At 48.9% G+C, this 25,505-nt stretch overlaps 1 protein-coding gene across 4 annotated transcripts in view; it reads right to left on the bottom strand.

Moving 5' to 3' along the window:
• LOC140421317 (fibroblast growth factor 13-like) overlaps nucleotides 1–25,505 on the bottom strand; it is an 818,086-nt gene that overhangs the window by 313,179 nt on the left and 479,402 nt on the right. Inside the window, exon 1 of one of the 4 annotated variants that reach the window (XM_072505966.1) lies at nucleotides 15,603–15,725. The exons of the other annotated variants lie outside the window; for them this stretch is intronic. Coding sequence (XP_072362067.1) covers nucleotides 15,603–15,633 — 31 coding nt within the window. The 5' untranslated portion in view covers nucleotides 15,634–15,725. Of the gene's footprint in view, nucleotides 1–15,602; nucleotides 15,726–25,505 lie in introns of those variants that run through there. 4 annotated transcript variants of the gene reach the window in all.

Here is a 25,505-nt window from a genome sequence, read left to right as displayed (position 1 = left end):
TTTCGGAACTTGTGGGAGGAAACCGGAGCACCCGGAGGAAACCCACGCAGACACGAGGAGAACGTGCAGACTCCGCACAGACAGTGACCCAAACTGGAAATCGAACCCAGGTCCCTATCGCTGTGAGGTAGCAGTGCTAAGCACTGTACCACCATGCCCAGCAGCAGGATCTGGTGAACGTTGACTGGGAACAGCTTCTTGTGGGAAAATCTACAGTGGAGGGCATTCAAAAAGGACATGGGGAAAGTTCAGGTCCAACATGTTCCTTATAGGGGGAAATAGGGTAGTTATTGTCGGTGCAGACTCAAAGGGCCGAATGCATATTCTGCGCTCTATGACTCTAAGTTAGTTAAACACGATTTACCCTTTAGAAATCCATGCTGACTCTTCCTAATCAACCTACATTTTTCCAAGTGATTACTAATTCTATTTTGAATAATTGTTGCTCGAAGCTTGTTCACTATTGATGTTAAACTGACTGGCCTGTATTGGTTGGAGCTATCATTGCAACCGTTTTTGAACAAAGGCGTAACATTTGAAATTCTCCAGTCCCTTGGCACCATCCCTAAGTGTAGCGAAGACTGATGGGCCAAATGGATTTTTTTCTCTGAAGGGAAGTAGGTCTCACAGGCAAGGCCAGCATTTATTGCCCATCCCTAATTGCCCTTGAGGGGGGGAGTTAAGATTCAACCACATTGCTGTGGACCTGGAGTCACATGTAGGCCAGACCAGGTAAGGACGGCAGATTTCCTTCCCTAAAGCGCATTAGTGAACCAGGTGACTTTTTACAACGACTGATGAGACTTTCACAGTCACCAATACTGAGACTAACTTTCTATTCCAGATTTATTAATTGAATTTCAATTCTAACAGCTGCCGTGATGGGATTTGAACCCAAATCTTCAAAACATTCGCCACTGACATTGCCGTGACGCCAACATCTCCCCAAACATGACTCCATGACTCTATAATTGAAATCTGAAGGAAATCTACGCTTAAAGTTCATTTTCAGGGGTTGTTTGATAGTAATTTAAATGACCACACCATTAAAATGATACTCACACCAAATTAGACATGTCTTAATATTTATTGGTGAATTCAGTCCATATCAGAGGTAAACACTGAAATCTTATGGAGCTCAATGCATTTTGCATGTCACCCTGCCAGACTATTATTGGGAAGAATTGAAGGAATGGAACATCTTGGGCAGAAACATCTGGATTCCCACAATGAATGGCACATATGCGATCATCTAAAGCTGCTGTGTAATTTTCACAAAAGTAATATTGACGCTGTTAATCTTTTAGGTAGTTTTACAAAAACATTGAGGCCATTTCTTTGCCTTGGCGTTGTAACATGACCTCAGATAAATCAATTTCAACCTTCTGAACGCCACGGAAATTCAATTCCAGATTCCAAGTTTTCGACAAAGCGGCACAAAAGCATTGAGCTATTATTTCACTTAGGAAGGAAGTCTTGAAAAAAAAAGTGCTGTTTAAACATTTTTATTTCAGCAGAACATTTTAATAGCCCGAATATCTTTGCAGAGATATTTGGGCAGGATACAGATTTCTTCGCACTGCTACAGGTATTTTGTATCAGCCTTCACCGCACACACAATAAACATCCCAAAGATAGTTGAAAATCAAAAAGGAAAATGGATGGAGGAACTTAAAAAGTCACAATCCCTCAGGAGAATGTACTGTGGAAACCCCTGGGACTGAAGGCTGACAGATTCCTCATGCCCCGATGGCCGATCCCCTGGGTCTTGAAATAAGTGGCTAGAGATAAAAGGCGCGATTTACCGGTTGTATCCGCTTGAATCGGGATGGGACACAGCCGTTAGATCCTGGGAGAGGCCTGCCCTGGGATTCCCGACTGTCATTATGCCTCGAAAGATCTAGCCAGATCGCGCAAGGCGTCTCGATCAGGACCCTGCCCACAATGGATGGGATCCAGTCTCGAAGAGTTCAGGGATTTTGAAACCCACTTGGCCCTGTCTTTGCCGAATTGAATGGCCATCCGGCATCTACCGGCCTCGCCAAGGAGACCCCAGCTCGGTGCTGACTACCGGCCTCGCCAAGGAGACCCCAGCTCGGTGCTGACTACCGGCCTCGCCAAGGAGACCCCAGCTCGGTGCTGACTACCGGCCTCGCCAAGGAGACCCCAGCTCGGTGCTGACTACCGGCCTCGCCAAGGAGACCCCAGCTCGGTGCTGATTACGACTGCAATTGAGGGGGGGGGGGCTGGTCTTCCAGGTGATCAAAGGCCCCCAGTGGGTCAGCCGCTGGGCAGGATGGCACCCTGGTGCCACCCAGGTACCTTGACACTGCTGGCCGAGCACCGTGGCAGTGCTGCCCGTGAGCCACCCTGGTACTGCCAGGTTGGCAGAGGCAGTGTCAAGATGCCCGGGTGGCATTTTTCCTTTGCTGGGGATTAGGCCCAGGAATGCCCCTCCGATATGTGGTAGGGGGCAGGAGGTTCGAGGAGTCCCCCAATAGGTGAGTTGGGGCATTGGGGGATCCGGGGATCATGTCAGGCGAGGGGGTGGAGAACGGACAAGAGATCAGGGCGCCATTTTTAATGATCTTGTCCTGTATTGAGGAGAAGTGCAGCCTTGGCTATCCCCTGTGGCTCTCCACTAGTTACAGTTTACCAACCTGAAAATGACCCATTTATATGGACTCTGTTTCTTGTTAGCTAACCAATCTTCTATCCTGTTAATATCTTACCCCCAGCAACATAAGCACAGCTGGGGAACTGTGTGCAGATGTGGTCGCCGCATTATACAAAGGAAGTGACTGAATCGAGAGAGTGCAGAGGAAATTTGCCAGGATGTTGCCTGGGCAGGAGCGTTTCAGCTGTCGAGAGAGGCTGGATAGCCTGGTGTTATTTTCCCTGGAGCAGAGAAGGCTGAGGGGGGACCTGATTGAGGCGTACAAAACGTTGAGGGACATAGACAGGGTGGATAGGGAAGACCTTTTCCCATTAGCAGCGGGGTCAATAATCAGGGCGCATAGATTTACGATAAGGGGCAGAAGGAATAGAGGGGATGTGAGGAAAAGCCGCTTCATCCAGAGTGGTTGGAATCTGGAACTCACTGTGTGAAAGGGTGGTAGAGGCGGGATCCCTCACATCATTTAAGAAGTATTTAGATCAGCACTTGAAATGCCATCGCATACAAGGCTACGGACAAGTGCTGTAAAATGGGATGAGTATAGATAGATGCTTGATGGTCGCGATGGACTCTATGACATTTTCGAGGCTGAGTTATACATTTTGATCTACAAGGGAGTTAAGGGATATGGGGACGAATATGAAAATGGAGTTAAGGCCACAATCCCATCAGTCATGGAGATATTGAACAGCAGCAGTTCAAGGGGCCGAGTGCCCTACTCCTGCTATCACTTTGCTCCAATCTAATGAGCCTTTGAAACATACAGAAGAGAACGGTCTTGACGGGAAAGATGGCCAAGAGGCATGATGGTACAAGAGGCCAACAGATTTGTGTGTGGAAACTGCAGCCCTCTGCAAAATGAATTTTATGGGAATAGGCAGAATGACGATTTGCAACTGGACATTTTGCTGATAACACTTTGTTTTGGAACAGCGAGAACAAGGCTACCTCAAGAACGAATAAGGCCTCTGGGCTACCGAATTCTTTATATGATTGAACTGTAAACTACAAGCTGAACCATTATAAAAGAGAAGGGATTTCCATGGGATCAATATTCACAAGATAGGACCCTGAATTCAGAATCTCACAGCGCATTCCCTCCAGAGCGAGCAGAGCCAAGTTCTCTCTAGTCGGTAGTATTTTTGTTCAAGATGTGATTCCTAAAACTTATTGTAACTGTTCAAATAAGAAGTCTTAGTGAGTTAAATAAAAGCTTGTATAAACCAAATAGTAGTTGTGGAGTATGATTTGTCTGTTTCACCAGTTGCTGCCAGCAGAGGCAGCAGCAAGCTCATTTGGCTTATTGTACCGATACTGATTCTTTAAGATCATGGGCAGCATTCGCCATTTCTGAGACTAAGTGTTGATACCAATGGAGAATCCGTGGACTTCCACGACAGAAATTGGCACCACACCTGCACAGATTCTGCTACCATTAAGGGGCTAGCACCGGTGCTGCGTGGAACACAATCGATTCTAATGAAAAACAGTACGGGATTCGCCGGGTCGGTGATTGACACTCGGGAGGCTGACAAGCTGCAGCTGCACATACACATTACACTCCCCGTGCACACTCATCCCAGCCGCACAGACACATTACACTCCCCACACACACTCATCCCAGCCGCACACACACATTACACTCCCCACACACACTCATCCCAGCCGCACACACACATTACACTCCCAACACACACTCATCCCAGCCGCACACACACATTACACTCCACACACACACTCATCCCAGCCGCACACACACATTACACTCCCCACACACACTCAACCCAGACACACACACACATTACACTCCCCACACACACTCATCCCAGCCGCACACACACATTACACTCCCCACACACACTCATCCCAGCCGCACAGACACATTACACTCCCCACACACACTCATCCCAGCCGCACACACACATTACACTCCACACACACACTCATCCCAGCCGCACACACACATTACACTCCCCACACACACTCAACCCAGACACACACACACATTACACTCCCCACACACACTCATCCCAGCCGCACACACACATTACACTCCCCACTCACACTCATCCCAGCCACACACACACATTACACTCCCCACACACACTCATCCCAGCCGCACACACACATTACACTCCCCGTGCACACTCATCCCAGCCGCACAGACACATTACACTCCCCACACACACTCATCCCAGCCGCACACACACATTACACTCCACACACACACTCATCCCAGCCGCACACACACATTACACTCCCCACACACACTCAACCCAGACACACACACACATTACACTCCCCACACACACTCATCCCAGACACACACACACATTACACTCCCCACACACACTCATCCCAGCCGCACAGACACATTACACTCCCCACACACACTCATCCCAGCCGCACACACACATTACACTCCACACACACACTCATCCCAGCCGCACACACACATTACACTCCCCACACACACTCAACCCAGACACACACACACATTACACTCCCCACACACACTCATCCCAGCCGCACACACACATTACACTCCCCACACACACTCATCCCAGCCACACACACACATTACACTCCCCACACACACTCATCCCAGCCGCACACACACATTACACTCCCCACACACACTCACCCCAGCCGCACACACACATTACACTCCCCACACACACTCATCCCAGCCGCACACACACATTACACTCCCCACTCACACTCATCCCAGCCACACACACACATTACACTCCCCACACACACTCACCCCTGCCGCACACACACATTACACTCCCCACACACACTCATCCCAGCCGCACACACACATTACACTCCCCGCACACACTCATCCCAGCCGCACACACACATTACACTCCCCACTCACACTCATCCCAGCCGCACACACACATTACACTCCCCACACACACTCACCCCAGCCGCACACACACATTACACTCCCCACACACACTCATCCCAGCCGCACACACACATTACACTCCCCGCACACACTCATCCCAGCCGCACACACACATTACACTCCCCACTCACACTCATCCCAGCCGCACACACACATTACACTCCCCACACACACTCATCCCAGCCGCACACACACATTACTCTCCCCACTCACACTCATCCCAGCCGCACACACACATTACTCTCCCCACTCACACTCATCCCAGCCGCACACACACATTACACTCCCCACGCACACTCATCCCTGCCGCACACACATATTACACTCCCCGCACACATTTATCCCAGCCGCACACACACATTACTCTCCCCACTCACACTCATCCCAGCCGCACACACACATTACACTCGCCACACACACTCATCCCTGCCGCACACACACATTACACTCCCCACTCACACTCATCCCAGCCGCACACACACATTACACTCCCCACGCACACTCATCCCTGCCGCACACACACATTACACTCCCCACTCACACTCATCCCTGCCGCACACACACATTACACTCGCCACACACACTCATCCCTGCCGCACACACACATTACACTCCCCACTCACACTCATCCCTGCCGCACACACACATTACACTCCCCACGCACACTCATCCCTGCCGCACACACACATTACATTCCCCACTCACACTCATCCCAGCCGCACACACACATTACACTCCCCACACACACTCATCCCAGCCGCACGCACACATTACACTCCCCACACACACTCATCCCAGCCGCACACACACATTACACTCCCCGCACACACTCATCCCAGCCTCACACACACATTACACTCCCCACACACACTCATCCCAGCCTCACACACACATTACACTCCCCACACACACTCATCCCAGCCGCACACACACATTACACTCCCCACACACACTCACCCCAGCCACGCACACACATTACACTCCCCACACACACTCATCCCAGCCGCACACACACATTACACTCCCCACACACACTCATCCCAGCCACGCACACACATTACACTCCCCACACACACTCATCCCAGCCGCACACACACATCACACGACCCACACACACTCATCCCAGCCACGCACACACACATTACACTCCCCCACACACATTACACTCCCCACACACACTGATCCCAGCCGCACACACACATTACACTCCCCACACACACTCATCCCAGCCGCACACACACATTACACTCCCCACACACACTCATCCCAGCCAACAAGATGGCACTGGCTGTGCTGGACACGCCCATACAGCTGATGGGTCGGCTAGGGTCAGAGGGCACCCAGTGGGGTGCACTGCCTATATGACCCATGGCACTAAGTTCCCAGTGGTCTGTCAGCGGCGTGCACAGCTGAGTAGCTGCCTTGCCGGCTGCAGCAATGTTGTTCTGTACCTGTCCACCTCCTGGCCACCCCCCGCTATTCCCCCCAGCCCTGTCAGAAGCCCCCTGGCCAGCGGCTCTTTCTGTACCCCCCCTCTCTCTCTCTCTCTCTCTCTCAACAGCCGCCGTGCCGGTTTCATGATTTTTAGAAACACAAATGAACCGCGCCATCGGGAACTCAGCCCATTGGAGGCGGATAATGGCGGCGGCCCCGGAGAACACCGGGTCAGGCCCACTAATGATTGGCAAACGATGCTTACTGTATGTGCGGAGTGAAATGCATTGACGCCATTTTCGAGGTGACGGAGAATCCTAATTTGGAGTCAAATCGGTGCCTGTCGCAATTTTGTCGTCGGAAGCTATTCTCCGCCCAATCGCATTTCCCGATTTTGCCGTCGGCTAACGGATAATCGCACCCCATATTTTTCATCATTTCATGTGATGCGGATATCACTGGTAAGGCCAGCACTTGCTGCCCATCCTGAATTAACAGAATAATTCAGCGGCCTGCTAAGAGTCAGCCACATTGCTGTGGGGTTAGAGTCACACGTAGCCAAGACCAGGTGAGGACGGCAGATTTCCTCCCTTTAGGACATTGGCGAATCGGGTGAAAATTTACGACTACCAATGGTGATCACCATTACTGAGGCGGGCTTTCAATTCCAGATTTATTTAATTTTGTTTAAGTTCCAGCAGCAGCTACCATGGTGAGATTTAAACCCATGATCCCAGCATTAACCTGGATGGCCGGATTACCAGCCGAGTGACATTACCATTGCACCACCGTCAACCCCAGGATCGGGACTGTTTCGCACAGGGCTAAATCGCTGGCTTTGAAAGCAGACCAAGGCAGGCCTGCAGCACGGTTCAATTCCCGTAACAGCCTCCCCGAACAGGCGCCGGAATGTGGCGACTAGGGGCTTTTCACAGTAACTTCATTTGAAGCCTACTTGTGACAATAAGAGATTTTCATTTCATTTCATAAGCACCATGTGCAGGAGTATAATCAGGGCCAGCGAGCATCCTTCACTATTCAATATGATCATGGATGATCGAATTGTGGCCTGAACCCGACCTTGCTGCCTGCACCCCAATAACTGTCGGCTCCCCTTGTAGATCAAAAATCTGTCTCTGAATGCACTCCAATCATTTCCACTTCACCGCTGTCCCCTCCAGGTAACAGGCAAATCCTTTCCCCTGTCCCCTGAACCTTTGTCGCACTTTGTGAACCTATCATAAGCCAGTTTTCAACCCAGTTATTAATTTCCCCAGACTTTTTCAAAAGATGAAAAACCTCTCGTACCATTTAAAAGTACAACTTCCCAACTGCAAAATGTGTAAACAATGCCAACACTGAGATTTCAGAGCAAAAGGAGCCAACCATGTGGACTGAGCTCATCCGTTACTACGTATGTAATTTGCAGAAAGGCAGATGCAGTAATAACTTCCATTTATACATCACCTTTGATGCAGCACATGTTTCATAGAATTTACAGTGCAGAAGGAGGCCATTCGGCCCATCGAGTCTGTACCGGCTCTTTGAAAGAGCACCCTACCCAAGGTCCACACCTCCACCCTATCCCCATAACCCAGTAACCCCACCCAGCACTAAGGGCAATTTTGGACACTAAGGGCAATTTATCATGGCCACTCCACCTAACCTGCACATCTTTGGACTGTGGGAGGAAACCGGAGCACCCAGAGGAAACCCACGCACACACGGGGAGGATGTGCAGACTCCGCACATACAGTGCCCAAAGCTGGGAATCGAACCTGGGACCCTGAAGCTGTGAAGCAATTGTGCTATCCACAAGGCTACCCTTAATGAGGTTTTTTTATTTGTTCATGGGATGTGGGTGTCGCTGGTGGAGCAGCCTTTATTGCCCACCCCTGAGGGCTGTTAAGAGTCAACCACATTGCTGTGGATCTGGAGTCACATGTAGGCCAGACCGGGTAAGTCTGACAGATTTCCTTCCCTATAAAACGGATGTGTTTTTATGACGGTCGACAATGGCTTCATGGTCACCTTCGAATTCCAGATTTTTATTGAATTCAAATTTCACTGTCTGCCATGGCGGTAATCGAACCTGAGTCCCCAGAGCATGACTCTGGGTCTCTGGTCCAGTGATAATACCACTGTGCCACTGCCTCCCCCGGCTTCTGTCACTGTCTGTGCGGAGTTTGCACGTTCTCCCTGTGTCTGCGTGGTTTTCCTCCCGAAAGACGTGCTTGATGAGGGTAATGCTGTTGATTTGGTGTACATGGACTTCCAAAGGCATTTGGTGTTGCGCAGCACGTTGGCACACTGGTTAGCACTGTTGCTTTACAGCACCAGGGACTCGGAATCGATTCCTGGCTTGGGTCACTGACTGTGCGGGGTGCGCACGTTCTCCCTGTGTCTGCGTGGGTTTCCTCTGGGTGCTCCGGTTTCCTCCCACAAGTCCCAAAAGACGTGCTGCTAGGTAATTTGGACATTCTGAATTCTCCCTCTGTGTATCCGAACAGACGCCGGAATGTGGCGACTAGGGGCTTTTCACAGTAACTTCATTGCAGTGTTAATGTAAGCCTACTTGTGACTCTAATAAAGATTATTATTATTATTATCAGGCAACAACAGATTGGGATCCAAGGCAGGAGAATCAGAGGGTTGGTCAAAGAGCTGTGTCTCAGCAGAAGTTCTAAAACATGAGAGGGCGGTGGAGCCATTTAGAGAAGAAATTCTGAAGGATAGAAAGTCTCCAAAGTATTGGAAATGGAGTCACAGAGTGGACAAATTAAATTGAGAAATGGCAACATCTGTCATGTGAAATCCTGACATGAGATTTCGGTCAACTGGGTGGAGATCAAAGGAGACGTCAGGAAAGCTGGAAATCTGAATGTCAGAGAGAAAATGCTGGAAATACACCTTAAATTCAAAGAGACAAGTTACCAGTTCCCATCTGAAATGGTACTCCGCTGTGCATCCCTGCACTTTAGTTTGTAATTTTATTCCAACCCAAACAATCACAGCCAGATTGAGAGTTCACTAAAAGAGAACTCATGAAAACATCACATCTTGTTCAGGAAATATAAAAAAGGTGCGGATTCAAATATTTTTTAAAAACACTACCTACACAAAGTATGTTGGCGATGAATGTTACTGCTCCAAAGGTTTTTGAATTTCAACACCACACGTTGGCCAATTTCTTTCACCGCCGAGAATTTAACAGGCTGTCCTCTCATTGAAATGAATTCAGTTGCACTGAAACTTGCATTGCTAAGAACTGAATCACCTTTAGAGATGCATAATAATCACTCAGTTTTTATTGTAAGAATTCAGAAGTGCAAAAGAGTAGGAAATTATTTAGTTGCCCAATTTTGCACGCCTGTTTTGTTATTTAATCTGGAGAACAGAAAAGTGCATCAAAACATTAAAGTAAGAAATAAAACATTTTGATTCCGTATGATTCTTCTACATCAGTGTTTCTTAAATATTTTCCCAGGACCCACTTTTACCAAACGGCCAACCTTCGCGACCCATGCCGGCCGATGCACACCATTCTTGCTTATCTTTAATGCGACAGGTGAGCCTTCTTGCTCACATGCTTTGTCATTCAATGTTACATTTCTGCTAAAGACTTCAGCTGACGATTTAAGCTCTCGCTGCATCCTTTGAAAAGAATCAAGAGGTTTGTTCGCGAACTGGCTATGTTTAGTCTTCAAATGCCTTTGAAGTTTTGAGGGTTTTAAACTTTCATTTGCCAGTACTTCCCTGCATATAACACACATGGGCTTTGCATTGGCAAAATTAACAAATCCATACCTCAAGAAATCATCTTTATACTTTGTTCCTGATTTCAGTGTCTTCTTAATGGGGTGTTCACCAGAGGCCATGATGCTCTGGTGAAGGCTACACCAACACTGCTCTGTCCTGCCATGGACTCTCCTGGGAAGCTCTCTCCAGCATATTCAATTGTGAGATCCTGACCTGTTTGTGTTTCTGGCCCTCTCTTCCTTATCACAAAACAATCCATCTTCAGTTCTTCACACAGTCCTGTTGCTTGCTCGCAGGCAGCTACAAAATTGAGGAATCTCTCCGATATGATTTTGCGCCCAGTGCACGTGACGTCAGTGTGCAAGGCATGTGACATGCTCCCTGCCAGTGCGTCTGGTGGGGAGACTCCATCGATTTTTAAAAATCTGATCCTGGGGCAATGCACTGACCTCAGGAGGAGGCACTCTGTCCCGCTGGGCTCCGGGCCTGCACACTGCTACATCCAGCTGAGGGGGCAGGCATTCGCGAGCTGCCAGCATTCTTGAAAGCCGCTTGCAGCCATTGGCCACTCCTTCCCGCATTCAGGAATGCCGTGACTAATCGCTCCATGACCCTCCCGGCAGCCACAAGCGACCCATCCGCGGACCAGGACCCTGAGTTTGAAAATGACTGTTCGACAGTTCTGCAGAAGAACTGGACAGAACTATTCTGTAGAAGGGTATTGTGGACACAAAACATTAACTGTGTTCCTCTCTCCACAGATGCTGCCAGACCTGCTGAGTGTATCCAGCATTTTCTGATTTTATTTCAGATTTCCAGCATCTGCTGTATTTTGGAAAGTAAGAGCTTGTGGTTAAATCCCAGCTTCGCTCCACTCACAGAGCTGCTGCTCACAGTTCCATGTGTGCATCTTTGTCCACCCAGAATGGCAGATATGATAAATAAACAGGGCAATGCAGGGGCAATGGATTGGAATGGCACTGGAGAGATAGGCTGATCGGAACAAAATTATAGTAGCTTCCAAAGAGTGGAAGAAGTCAGTCGGCTCTGAACCATCCAAAGTAATATCTTTCTACTTCTGATCTAGTTCTTGTGGTCTGATATACTCTCAGATAATTTCTCATTACCAGGGCGGCACGGTAACACAGTGGTTAGCACTGTTGCTTCACAGCGCCAGGGTCCCAGGTGCAATCCCCGACTCAGGTCACTGTCTGTGCGGAGTCTGCACGTTCTCCCCGTGTGTGCGTGGGTTTCCTCCAGGTGCTCCGGTTTCCTCCCACAGTCCAAAGATGTGCAGGTTAGGTGGATTGGCCATGTTAAATTGCCCCTTAGTGTCCAAAGGTTGGGTGGGGTTACTGGGTTACAGGGATAGGGTGGAGGTGTGGGCTTAGGTAGGATGCTCTTTCCAAGGGCCGGTGCAGACACAATGGGCCGAATGGCCTCCTTCTGCACTGTAAATTCTATAAAAATTCTATAATTCGCATGGGTCCCAATGTGCTTTTTGGAGACTTTGTTTGAAATTGATGACAACTTTACTGGGATCCAGTAATGTTAAGAAGTTGTGATAAATCAAGAACTAGTGACTGTAAAATGACATTACTGCGCACTGGAATGTGTAGATTGCAAGATAAGGGGACAGTTGAGGGAATTAGGGAGTTGTGGAGCTTTTAAGCCTTGCCAAAGTAAGAGCAGGAAATGTAATAAATCTTGATGCTAACACAGTGAAAATAAAGGAGAAGGAACGTGTGTAAAATGGAAACTGTGAACAAACAGCAAAGGAAATCAGAGATAAGCTGCCAGAGACAGAGTGAAAGAGAGATTGGAGGCCAAGAGTGAAAAGAAAGAATCAGCAATCAGTTGATGATATTTTTCTTGCAGTCTATCCAGCAGTTCAAAAAGAGAAAAGTTTCTACACATTGCGAGTTCGGGGCTGACAGAAATAGTGATGCAACAGTGTTTATTTTAATATGTTCCAGTTTGTGTTATTATAGAGCCATAGAGTTTTACAGTACAGAAAAAAATCCTTTGGCCCGTCATGTTTGTTGTAGCAATCTAGCACCTATCTTCATTTTCTAGGACTTGGTCCATAGCCTTGTGTGCTGTGGCATTTCAAGTGCTCATCTTTATGCTTCTTAAATGTTATGAGGGTTCCCGCCTCTACCACCCTTTCAGACACACTCTGGGTGAAAACATTTTCCTCAAATCCCTTCTAATTCTCCTGCCCCTTATCTTTTGTGCCTTCCAGGTATTGACCCCTCTACTAAGCGGACACGTTTCTTCCTGTCTACCCTATCTATGTCCTTCATAATTTTGTACATCTCAATCAGGTTCCCCTAAGCCATCTCCACTCTAAAGAACACAACCTCAGCTTAACCAGCCTCTCTTCACAGCTGAAACTCTCCACCCCAGGCAACATCCTGGTGAATCCCCTCTGCACCCTCTCTGCTGTGACCACATCCTTCCTATAGAGTGTCGGCCAAACCTGCACACAGTACTCTAGCTGTGGCCTAATGAGAGTTTCATACAGCTCCTTCATAACCTCTCTGCTCTTACATTCTATGCCTCGGTTAATAAAGGTAAGTATCCCATATGTCTCCTTAACCGCCTTATCTACCTGTTCTGCTGCCTTCAGGGACCTTTGGATATGCACACCAAGGTCCCTCAGGTGTGCTTCCTGGCATCCTACCGTCCATTGTGTATTCCCTTGCCTTGTTAGTCCTCTGAAAATGCATCACCTCCCACATCACCCCCCCCCACACACACACACACGCCACTCACACACAAACCCCGACACACATATCCCATAACCCCCACACACAAACCCACCCACACACTTCCCACCACACCCCCACCATACACCCACACCCCACCATACACAAACCCACCCACACACTTCCCTCCACACCCCCACATCCACCCAGATCCCCCACCATACACCCACACCCCACCATACACACCCCAGACACAAACCCACCCATACAAACATTCCCACCCACACCACAAACCCCACTCCCCCCCACTCACACACAAACCCCGACACACACCCCCATAGCCCCCACACACAAACTCATCCAGACACAAACCCACCCACACACTTCCCTCCACCCATCCACAGCCACCCACATCCCCATCACACACCCACACACAAACCCACCCACCCACACGCACACAAACCCACCATCACACATTCCATTCCACACACCCACATTCCCCGCTGCACACCCAAAAACCCACACTGACGTCCAAACTCCACCCAGACACAAACCCACCTATCCACCGCCCACCCACATGCCCTCCCCCACAGACCTCACCCCCCCACATACCCTCCCCCACAGACCTCACCCCCCACATACCCTCCCCCACAGACCTCACCCCCCCACATACCCTCCCCCACAGACCTCACCCCCCCCACATACCCTCCCCCACAGACCTCACCCCCCCACATACCCTCCCCCACAGACCTCACCCTCCCCCACAGACCTCACCCCCCCCCACATACCCTCCCCCACAGACCTCACCCCCCCCACATACCCTCCCCCACAGACCTCACCCCCCCCACATACCCTCCCCCACAGACCTCACCCCCCCACATACCCTCCCCCACAGACCTCACCCCCCCCACATACCCTCCCCCACAGACCTCACCCCCCCCACATACCCTCCTCCACAGACTTCACCCCCCCACATACCCTCCCCCACAGACCTCACCCCCCCCCATATACCCACATTTCCCACTACACACACATCCCCATCACACACTCACACACATAAACCCCCAACACACCCCACACATTTCCACAAAGTCAGCTGGCGTTACTACCGGATTAATAATAAACATTCAGACGGGAACCTCCTTACAAAACACTATCTAACTATAAATATACTTATTGTAGCCCCGAGCCCTGTAGTACTCAGACTTTGATTCTGTTCTGAGCTATTTAACTTTAATTGGGATGTCGGTGGGCAGAACAAAGCAGAATGAGGAGTGTGGATAGGGATCAGAAACACCAGCTTTATGTTGGTAGTCACAGATGGAGAATGGGCATGTTTAGCTGGGAGTGGGAGTGGGGGGATCGGGCAGGGTCGGACTGCACAGCATCAATGCCCAATGCTCCCTGACCAGCCTGATTCAGGACATCGGCAAGACCCCCCCCCCCCCCCCGAATCCTTGCAGAGAAAGCCGGTTTCTGTCTCTGGAGGTGCTGCTGAATGTCTGTTTACAAAATCATCTGTCCCGCATTTCACAAAAGGGAAGAAAATTGGGCAAAAAGATGTGCTTTGAACATTTGAAATCCGCTGAAAACTCAACCATAAAACAAAGGAGACTTCAGCAATATTTAACAAAAAACATTTGCATTGCAACAGCCAGCGTCCAAGGGCGGAGTTAACTCTCCAATGTCCTTTTGGGGGAGAGAGAGATTGCATTAATGTTCTAAAACCATGTTTGCAAACTGGGTTTGCGGTAAACGGGGCGATCACTGACTGCCTTCTTCCTCAACACAGTACAACCAGGCAGACATTCCAGCACCCTGGACAGTTCCCAGTCAACAAGACAAGCAAAGCTCAGGCGTTGTCTGTGCTAAACCCAGCAGCTGGTTTGCCAGCAAAGGGGCACAGGTTCCTGATCCCCAAAATAAACAGGCACGGCCCGACCCAGCACCCCAACAACACAGCTTATATTTCCTTGTTGGAACCTCGACTTGCGAGAGGAATAATGTGAGGAACGGTCCTCCTAATTCAGTCCACGGGCTTGACAACATTGCCCTTCGGGCTAACTTCACGGGTGAATGGATTGCAGCACCGTTTAAATCTTACCCGAAACAGATCTTCTCAATACCAAATCCATGTCTGAAGCTCAGGAAATGGTCCCAACCGACCGATTGCGCTTCGCAGTCAGCTCGCAAACTCAGAGGGCAGTCTCGGGGAGAGAGAGAGAGAGGGAAAAAAAAGTTTGGAGCACATTTAAAGTATTCTCGGAGGGACTGGCCTGATCCATCCAGCCCGTGCATTAGGCACGGGGAGATCATTAATGAGCATTAGTGACAGCCCATTCCACCGTCCATTAATGATTCATTAAGGAACTGTGGATCTGGCAACTTGCGCGCACTTTCCTAGACTTTCGATGCATTATTGCTTGCAGAGTTCACTCAGAAACCCTACACTGAACCCATTTTCTAGCCGAGGCATTTGCAATTTCTGCTCTCGGATTACGAGAAACGTTTGTAAGATGATAGCTGCACATAATGTGCCTGAAGTTTGCCTCAGTGCATTAAGTCACATCAACTGACGCCTAACGCTGTGGACAGATTTCCAGGCTGACCTGACCACTTCACTAAAGCGGAAACATTATTATTCACCCACTTTACAGCCCTGAATAATTGATGCTGCCTGCCACCGCAATGAGGACGCTCTTTTGGGGTTTGTTTTTTTAGTGAAAACTTCTTCCTAGTTTAACATCCAACCCCTAATATTTGGACTGAATTTTATTAATGCTATAACTTCAATGATTTCAGAGACTCGTTTGTCTGTCATTTTAGAGGAATTAGCGCTGATGGTGTTTGCGAATTGCAAGAATTGAAGGGGGAAGCCTGACATTTGCCCCCAGCTGAATGGCCAGCCTACCCCTCTCTACTCCCGAGATTCGACCCCACGCTCACTCTCCGATCACTACAATGGAGAACTGGGCAGTTGAAGCTTCCTGACGTTGAGTTGTATCTGGAGCTTCTCTCTGCTCAATGCGCCATTCAGAGAGTTTCTCAAAGAACAGCAGAATAATTCAGTTCCATGGAAGTGGCTATTTGGCTCCGCTGATAGCTGAGTCAGGAGGTCATAAATCCAAAACCCACTATCGATTTAACGACATAATCTATGTTGACACCGGAGCGCAGTGCTGCATTATTGAATGTGCCTCTTTCAGATGAAACGGTAATTCCGCGATTCAAGAGCTAGACATTCTCTGCCTCTCTCAATAAACAGCATTGGGAACGGATTATCCACATTTCTGCTCTTGCTCAGACATGTGTGTCCCAACCGGCTGCTGTGTTTCCATCGGTAACAATGTGTGAATGCCTCATCCACTCCTTTGTCACCTCCAGACTGGACACAGAGCCACCCGCCTTGTGGGCCTCCAATCTCCCACCCACCATAAACTTCTGCTCAACTAAAACTCTACTGCCCGCATGGTAACTAAAACTAAATCCTTGTTCACTAAACAGCCCTGTGCTCACTGAGCAACATTCCCTGACGTCCCTGTTTTTAAATCCTTCCTATTGCATCTATCCTCAGTCCTATGTTTTTTTCATGTATGGAACGACCTGCCTGGACTGAAGGCAGAACAATACTTTTCACTGTGCCTTGGCACACGTGACAATAAACCCAAATTTAAATCCATGGCCTCGCCCTCCTCTTATCACTGTAACCTCATCCAATCTGCCAACCCTCCAATATCTCCACACTGCTCCAATTTCCATCGCGTGCACATCCCTGATTGTAATCACTAGCACTATGCCTTCGACCTGTCTGGGCCCTCGCCCCTTCAATTCCTTGCCATAACTCTTTCCCAAACAGATGCCGGAATGTGGCGACGAGGGGCTTTTCACAGTAACTTCACTGCACCGTTAATGTAAGCCTACTTGTTACAATTAAGATTATTATCTCTTTGCATCGCTCAGCCTTTAAGATGCTCTCTGCGGCTCCATGTCCAACTTTATCAATCCCCCCTTAAAACACCCTGAGATACGTTGTTAAAAGTGTTATACTCACACAGGTTATTGCTGTGCTGCAATAGGTAAGCAATTTGAGATCTCCCCAGGAGATCAGCGAGTGTGTACGTTTATGTAAGCACACGTTCTTTCTTAACAAAAGAGATAATATTATTTACTCATAAATTGATTGGATGAAACTGAATACACTCTCCGATATGTTCAAAGTCTGTGTTGGTCACTGCAACCTACTGGCCATAACTCAAAAGACGCAGTTCTGAAAATCATTTCTAATTTGTAAACAGCCCTGATCCAGATTTCCCACCTCAGCTTGTCCCATCGACCACCCCTTTTGACAGTGAAGCAGCTCGATCATTTAGACTTTACATTCCTATGCTCAATCATTGATTGTTCACGCTGAGCATTTTCTTCCTGTGGTTGCTTAATGTTACAAACTTTACCCGATATTATATCATCAAAGCAGCTTCAGGAAGGAATAAAAAATGCATCAATATATCACATGTCATTATGTGGCCGTGACCAGGGTTATCCATTCCGAACCACAGAACGTTTACAGCACAGAAAGAGGCCATTTGGCTCACCAATTCTGTGCCAGTTCTCTGCCAGACGAATTGGGCTAGTATCCCTCACCCACTCTTTTCCTGTCGGCCTGAAATTATTTTCTGTCCAGGCACTTATCCAATTCCCTTTTGAAATCTATGATTGAATCTGCCCACACTACACTCTCAGGCAGTACACATAATCTCCCAAGTCTCTCTGCACCCCCCCCCCCCCGCCCCCTTTGTAATTCTACTCTTTATTCTGGCCAAAATATATCGCTTTAAATTTTTCTGCAGTAAATATATTTTTTTGGTAGGCGACATCACGACAAACAGATTATCTGTTTATTTTTGCATTGCTGTTTGTAGGAGCATTTTGTGTGCAAATTTGCTGCTGCATTTGCTACATTACTCCACTTTAAAAAACAGTTAATGGGCTGTAAAGTGCTTTGGATGACATAAGGCCATGAAAGGTTCTAAATGAATGCAATTTTCTTTGTAAACATACAGCCCATTTTTTGTGACTATCCACACTTGCTGTTGTCACACTTACTTCCTCTCTGCCATGATATTGTCACAATAAGAAGTCTTACAACACCAAGTTAAAGTCCAACAGGTTTATTTGGAATCACTAGCTTTCGGAGTTAGCTCCTTCATCAGTGAGTCGCCTGATGAAGGAGCTGCGCTCCAAAAGCTAGTGATTCGAAACAAACCTGTTGGACTTTAACCTGGTGTTGTAAGACTTCTTATTGTGCCCACCCCAGTCCAGCGCCGGCATCTCCACATTATGATATTGTCACATCTGTATCACAGTTTGTAATTCTTCAGTAACACCATGGCCAACATGGAGTTGTGATACCTGGTTATAATTCCCAGCCACCCAGAAGCAGAGGTGAATGCGAGGCGACAACCGGCAGTGAGAACCGTCCGGGAGAAGCAAGTAACAACACCAACACCAGATCCATTCTCATATTGCCCTCTCTGTATTGGACAGAACCAATGTAATTGCTTCTCCGGCACCCAAAATGTATATGTACCTCCCCAGTTTCCCCCTCCCATAAACTTATGTGTTTAAAATAATATTGCTAACTGTACAGAGTTGCTGTTGTTGAGCTAGTGCACAATATCGTACCAGGTTTTTTTTCTTTAGCTTTCTTCTCTTCTATGTATATAAATTTTATTCTGTGTACATAACGGTAAATATACTTATACTTCAAAAACCCAATAAAAAACATTTATATAAAAAAAAATTCCCGGCCACCTGATGTTTTTATGTAAACTGATTTACATTGCAGTGCCAGCTTTCTGACAGGGTGAGGCACTGCTGTGCCTCTTGCTTCCACCTCACAGTTAGCCTGACTCAATTGTCTTTCAATGTACCCACCCTTTGCCGTCTTTGACCACATCGAAGATTCAAAACTGTCTGCCTGCTCTGTATAACCTAAACCGATAATTGCAAACCAATAGTTACAAATAACAGCCAGAAGTGGACAGATCTCAGCCTTCGCATAACTTGTACGTAAAAGGTACTGCTGAAAAGAAACACATTTTACCGAAGCTTTTTGTCTTGTACTCATCAGGACAATCGTAAAAATGTCTAATTTCAACCTGTCACGTCAACTTGCACTACAGGAGAAAAGGAAGCTGATTCGCTGGCAAGTTGACTGTGATTGACAGGTGCATTGCCATAGAGAAGGAAATGGGAAATGAGAGGCTTCGCAAGCTCCTGAGGAGATCAAAAAAGCACAAGGCTTGAACAGATTCCTTTTGTTTGCAGAGGATGTGTCCCTGCCTAGGAAGAGATCTTGCTTCCAGCACGTGAATATGAGCCACATTTTAAGCTCAACTGATGACCTTCATTAAAAAAAATATTCTTTTCAAGGGCATCGGTGGCAAGGCCAGCATTTATTGCCCTTGAGGAGGTGGTGTTGAGGCACTTTCTTGAACCACTACAGTCCCTGTGGTGTAGGTACACCCACAGTACTGTTAGGGAGGGAGTTCTTTATCTATTCTCCCTTAACTCATCACAAAACCCAGTTAGTGTCAGCAACCTGGAGAGCTCGGAGTTCAACAAGAAAAACCTGGCCACTGTCTCTGTTAAATTGAGTAGCTAATTGTCACCAGTGCCACACAGGCCAGAATGACCCGAATCAAAACTAAATGGAGAACGTACAGTTGGTAGTCTTCCCATACACCTGTTGCCTTGTATTTCTGGGCAGTTGAAGATGTGAGCTTGGAAGGTGCTTTCGAAGGAGCTTAGGTCTGTGTATGGGGTCCAATCAAATGGGCTGCTTTGCCCTGGATGGTGTCGAGCTCCTTCAGTGTTGTTGGAGCTGCGCTCATCCAGGCAAGTGGAGAGTATTCCATTACACTCCTGACTTGTGCCTTGTAGATGGTGGACAGGCTTTAGGGAGTTACGAGGTGGGTTATTCGCCGTAGGATTCCCAGCCTCTGACCTGCTCTTGTGACCACAGTATTTATGGGGAAAAAAATGTTTTCGCCATATTTTCAGCATTTTTCCCAACAAAATAAAACACAAAACATAGAATCATAGAACAGGAAAGAAAGCAACTCCCCTCCCCTCATTTGCCCCCTCCATTACCTCGAGCATTCCCGAAAGTGCATAATAAACAAACCCCAAGAATTGTAGAACCTCTCTCTCGCCCCCCCCTCAGCTCGAACTTCACCTTCTCCAGGGTCAGAAACAGCAGCAGCCACCCCCCCCCCCGGCATGCCGAGGCACAGGGAGGAGAAACAGACCTCCACCCCAACAGGGCCCGCCTACGAGCGATCAGCGAGGTGAAGGCTAAAACGTCTGCCCCCACACCCGCCTGCAACTTGGGCCCATCCGACCCCCAGAAAATGGCTTCAAGCGGACCAGGCTCCACATCCATGTGTAAGTCCCCTGCTCTTGTGCTAATAGCTTTCCAGCTTCAGGAAGGATTAGGAGGGTGGTCTTTTGTGAGGTGCACCCTATACATGACCTTCAACTGTATCAGCCCAAGCCTCGCACATGCGTTTGAGGCATTTACCCTCCGCAGCACCTCACACCACTTCCATCGCGCTCTCCCCAGCTCCCCCTCTCACTTCACCTTAATCCCCTCTATAGACACCCTATTCTCCTCCAGGATCCTCCTACCAATCACTGATACAACCCCTTCGCTGCCACCCCCCCCCCCCCCCCCCCACCCCCTCTGACTTCACTGCATCAAGCAACGAGGAGATCGATGCTATCGGAAGAGTCGGGAATCCCTTCCTTGAAAAATCCCGAACCTGCAGGTATCTGAACCCTTCCCCCTGGGCCAACCTGTACCTCTCTCCCAGCTCTTCCAAGCTCGCGAATTGTCCCCCAACAAACAAATCCTTCATTCACTTGATCCCAGTCTCATCCCATCTCCGAAACCTTGCATCCATCCTTCCCGGCTCAAACCCATGATTCCCCCTAATCGGCATCTCCCCTGACCTGGCACCCAGTGTAAAATATTGCCTAAACTGCCTCCAGATCTTCAACGTGGCCACCACCACCGGACTCATTGAGTACTTACCCGGTGCCGTTGGAGTGGAGCTCTGACCAGCGCCTGCAACCCCGACCCTCTTTACTCGTCCCCCTCCATCGTAACCCATTGGATCTCCCTCTCCTTAGCCCAGTCCCACACCTTCTCTACATTCACCACCCAATAATAGTACAGTAGGTTTGGGAGGCCTCACCCCCCCACCTGACGTCCTCTCTGCAAGACCACCCTCCTAATCCTGGCCACCTGCCCTCCCCACCCGCCCCCCCACCCCCCCCCCCGCAACAAATGACGAGATCAATTTGTCCACCCCCCCCCACCGAAGAAGGATTTTGGTAAAAAGACCGACAGGCACTGGAATAGGAACAAAAATTGCGGTAACACATTCATTTTAACCGCCTGCACCCGGCCCACCAATGACAGAGGGAGGTTGTCCCACCTTGCCAAATTGGCCTTCAACCTCCCCACCAAACTAGTAAAATTACACCTTCAGAGCCCACCCCATTCTCACGCCACCTGCTTCCCCCTAGTACCTAAAGTGGGTAGCCACCAGCCAAAATGGCAGCCCCCCACGCCCCCCCTACTCCCGGCTGGGAAACCATGAAATACTCGCTCGTGCCTCGGTTCAGATCATAACCCGAGAACGTCCCAAATCTTTGGAGCAGTTCCATTATACTCCCCACGGTTCCGAGATGTACAATAACAGGTCATCAACAAGTAACGATACCCTATGCTCCCCCCCGTCACTATCCCATTCCACAACCCCGAGCTCCTTAGCGCAATGGCCAAGGGCTCCATAGCCAGCGCAAACAACAGGGAAGGACATAGGGCATCCCAGCCTCATACTCCAGTGCAGAGAAAAGTACCCCGAGTTCATAGTATTAATGCGAACACTCGTCATTAACTCCTTGTACAACAGAGCCGTACGCACGTCACAAGCCTCGGCCCAATTCCAAATCTTTTAAATAAATAACCCCACTCTACCCAATCAGACGCCTTCTCTGCATCCAGTGCCACCACCACTCCCGTCTCCTTTCCCTCCGCCGGAGACAGGATCACATTCAGCAGCCTTCTAACATTCAAAAACAGCTGCCTTCCCTTCACGAACCCCGTCTGGTCCTCTCCTATCACCTTCGGGAGAGACCCCTCCAGCCTTGCCCACATAGCCTTTGCCAATCTCTTGGCATCTACATTCACCTGAGGAAGGAGCAGCGCTCCGAAAGCTAGTGACATCGAAACAAACCTGTTGGACTTTAACCTGGTGTTGTAAGACTTCGTACCATCTACATTCAATAGGGATGTGGGCCTGCACGACCCACACTCCTTATCCTTCTTCAACAGCAAGGAAATCAAAGCCTGCCCCATCGTCTTTGACCAGGCTTCCCTACCTATCGCATCCTCAAACATTCCCACCATCAGCGGTGGCAACTTATCCTTAAACTTAGTGTAATATTCCATTGGGAACCCATCACTCCCCCGCATTCCCTGGCTGCAAAATCCCAATCACCTCCTTCTCCTCCTGCTCCCCCACTGGCCCCTCCAACCCTGCTCGATCCTCCTCGCCCAACCTCGGGTACTCTAACCCGGCCACTTCTCTCTCCGTCTAGAAAGGCTTTGGGATTTGGGGTGCAGAGTAACATTTCAAAAACAATTATACCAAATTCGGAGGAGTGACCGGCAGTGAGGGTGCGTCTAATCGAGAGCAAGAGGATACGGATAGGTTAGCAGACTGCGCAGGTAGAATTTAATACAGAAAGTGTGAGGAAGAAGGGATAAGGATAGGGTTAATGGGACCTGGGGATTCCATGCAACGTTTGAAGGTGGCAAGACATATTGAGAGAATGGTTAGAAAAGCCTATGGGATCCTGGGGTTCGTAAATAAAGGGATTGAGCAGAAAAGCAGGAGAGTAATGCTTCACCTCTTTAAAGCTCCTTTACACCACAACTGGAGTATTGTGGGACGTTCTGGTCACCACACTTGACAAGCATCCTTGAGAGGGTGCAGGGGAGATTCTCCACAATGCTTCCAGGGGTGGAGGGGTTTTTAACTGAGAGGTCGGGGTCAGAGAGGCTGGCGTTAATCCCCTTGGAGCAAAGGAGATTGCGGGAAATCTGATGCAGGCGTACAAGGTGATGACAGGTTTGGATAAGATGGGCAAAGTAAATCTGTCCCTTTAATGAGTCGAGCAGAAAGTCAGGGCACGGATTCAAGGTTTTGGGTAAGAGGTGCCAGGGTGGGGTTGTGAGGAAGAACATTGTTACATAGCGAAACCAAAGAGAAAGTGCTGGAAAATCTCAGCAGGTCTGGCAGCATCTGTGGGGAGAGAAAAGAGCTAACGTTTCGAGTCCCGGTGACCCTTTGTCAAAGCTGTTATTTATTATTACAAATTGAATGGTTACAACCTGGAACTTGCTGCCAACGGGGATGGTGGAGGCAGTTCAATGATTTTGAAAGGGAATTGGACAGGTGCATCAGGACAATAAAGTTCTGGTCCTACAGGGGTAAGTAGTGGAATGGAACTGAATGTCCAATGCCTCGCCACTATTGTCCGTCTGGGTAGGGCTGTTCTCACCTGGTTCAATTCCTATCTCTCCTAAATGTATCTATTTTCTCTCCCCACTCCTGCACTTTACCCCTGCTGACCCCGAAGACCTGTCCTGTGACCCCGCATATCTCCCATCTGCATCAGCCAAAAGCAGTGTCAGTATTCAATGTATGCTTTCAAAATGCAGTTCCACCTTGCCTGATCCCTCCAGTGAATTATCAGGAAGACTCTCTGACACTGAGTGATGAATTAGCAGATATTATTTCTATTTAAGCAATGGAAAAACCAAAGCCAATTTTTGGTCCCCACTCCAAACTTGGTTTCCTAACTACCAACGCCATCCCCCTCCCTGACAACTGCCTGAGATGAGATTAGGTTGCTCACAACCCATGGTGCCATATTTGAACCCAAGGTGAACTTCTCACCACAGGTCATCAAAACTCTGCTCAAGTCTCATCTCGCACCCACTCCTGTTCCCCTATCAGCCCTGTGCTCATTGACTTACTCTGAATCCCAGTTAAGCAATGTTCTGATTTTAAAATTCTCATCTTCTTTTCAAATCCTTCCAACCCCCCCCCCCCCCCCCCCCCCCCAACTACCTCTGCGATCTCCTCCAATCTCACAACCTTTGGAGATCCCTGTGCTCCTTTCATTTTGGCCTCTTGGTTTTCCCCAATTTTAATCACTCCCCCATTGATGGCCATGCCTGGGCCCTCAGCTCTGAAATTCCCTCACTTCAATCTCTCCACCTCACGTCCTCTCTGCTTTAAACCTAATGTGTTGACAAAGCCTTTGGCCATCTGACCTAATGGACACCATCTAACTGAATTGAAACAGAGTCCCGGGACAAACGTGCTTAGCCGGGTGTTTTCCGGCGTTTGCAGCGCTGTGAGACACCACGCTATCTACCGGGACTCTGGCTCGATTCGGTGCCTCAGCTGGGAACTCCCCAATGAGATGCACTTCGCCCTGTTTACTGCACTGAGGAACTCCACTCGTCAGAACTCCTCTATGTAGGGATAGATCGGGACGGCATTTTGAAACCTCTCCACCCCTCGACACAAACCCCTGAACCCCCTCAAAGCCCCAACGTACCCATAAGGGGGTCCTCAGGCCCATCCCACACCCCACATGCGCCTGGGTCAAATCACCAGCACGGGTAAAATGCCAGCACTGCCATTCTGGCAGTGCCAGGGTGGCACCCAGGTGGCTGTTCGTGCCAGTGCCAGGGTGCCACACTGCCCAGAGGGCAAACACCTGGGGGCCTCCGATTCCCTGGGAGATCCCACCATGAGCGCTGTTCCATCTGGTCCTTGTTTGTGGAGACCAGCACTGAACAGCGCTCGCTCGAGGTCTCCAACTGAGAGGGTCGGATCCCAACACCTTGGGTACCTGAGGG

This window comes from Scyliorhinus torazame, chromosome 5 (assembly GCF_047496885.1).
Source record: "Scyliorhinus torazame isolate Kashiwa2021f chromosome 5, sScyTor2.1, whole genome shotgun sequence".
Taxonomy (NCBI): Eukaryota; Metazoa; Chordata; class Chondrichthyes; order Carcharhiniformes; family Scyliorhinidae; genus Scyliorhinus; species Scyliorhinus torazame.
Note: the sequence above shows the minus strand (reverse complement) of the source record. Positions and strands in the feature narration are given on the sequence as shown.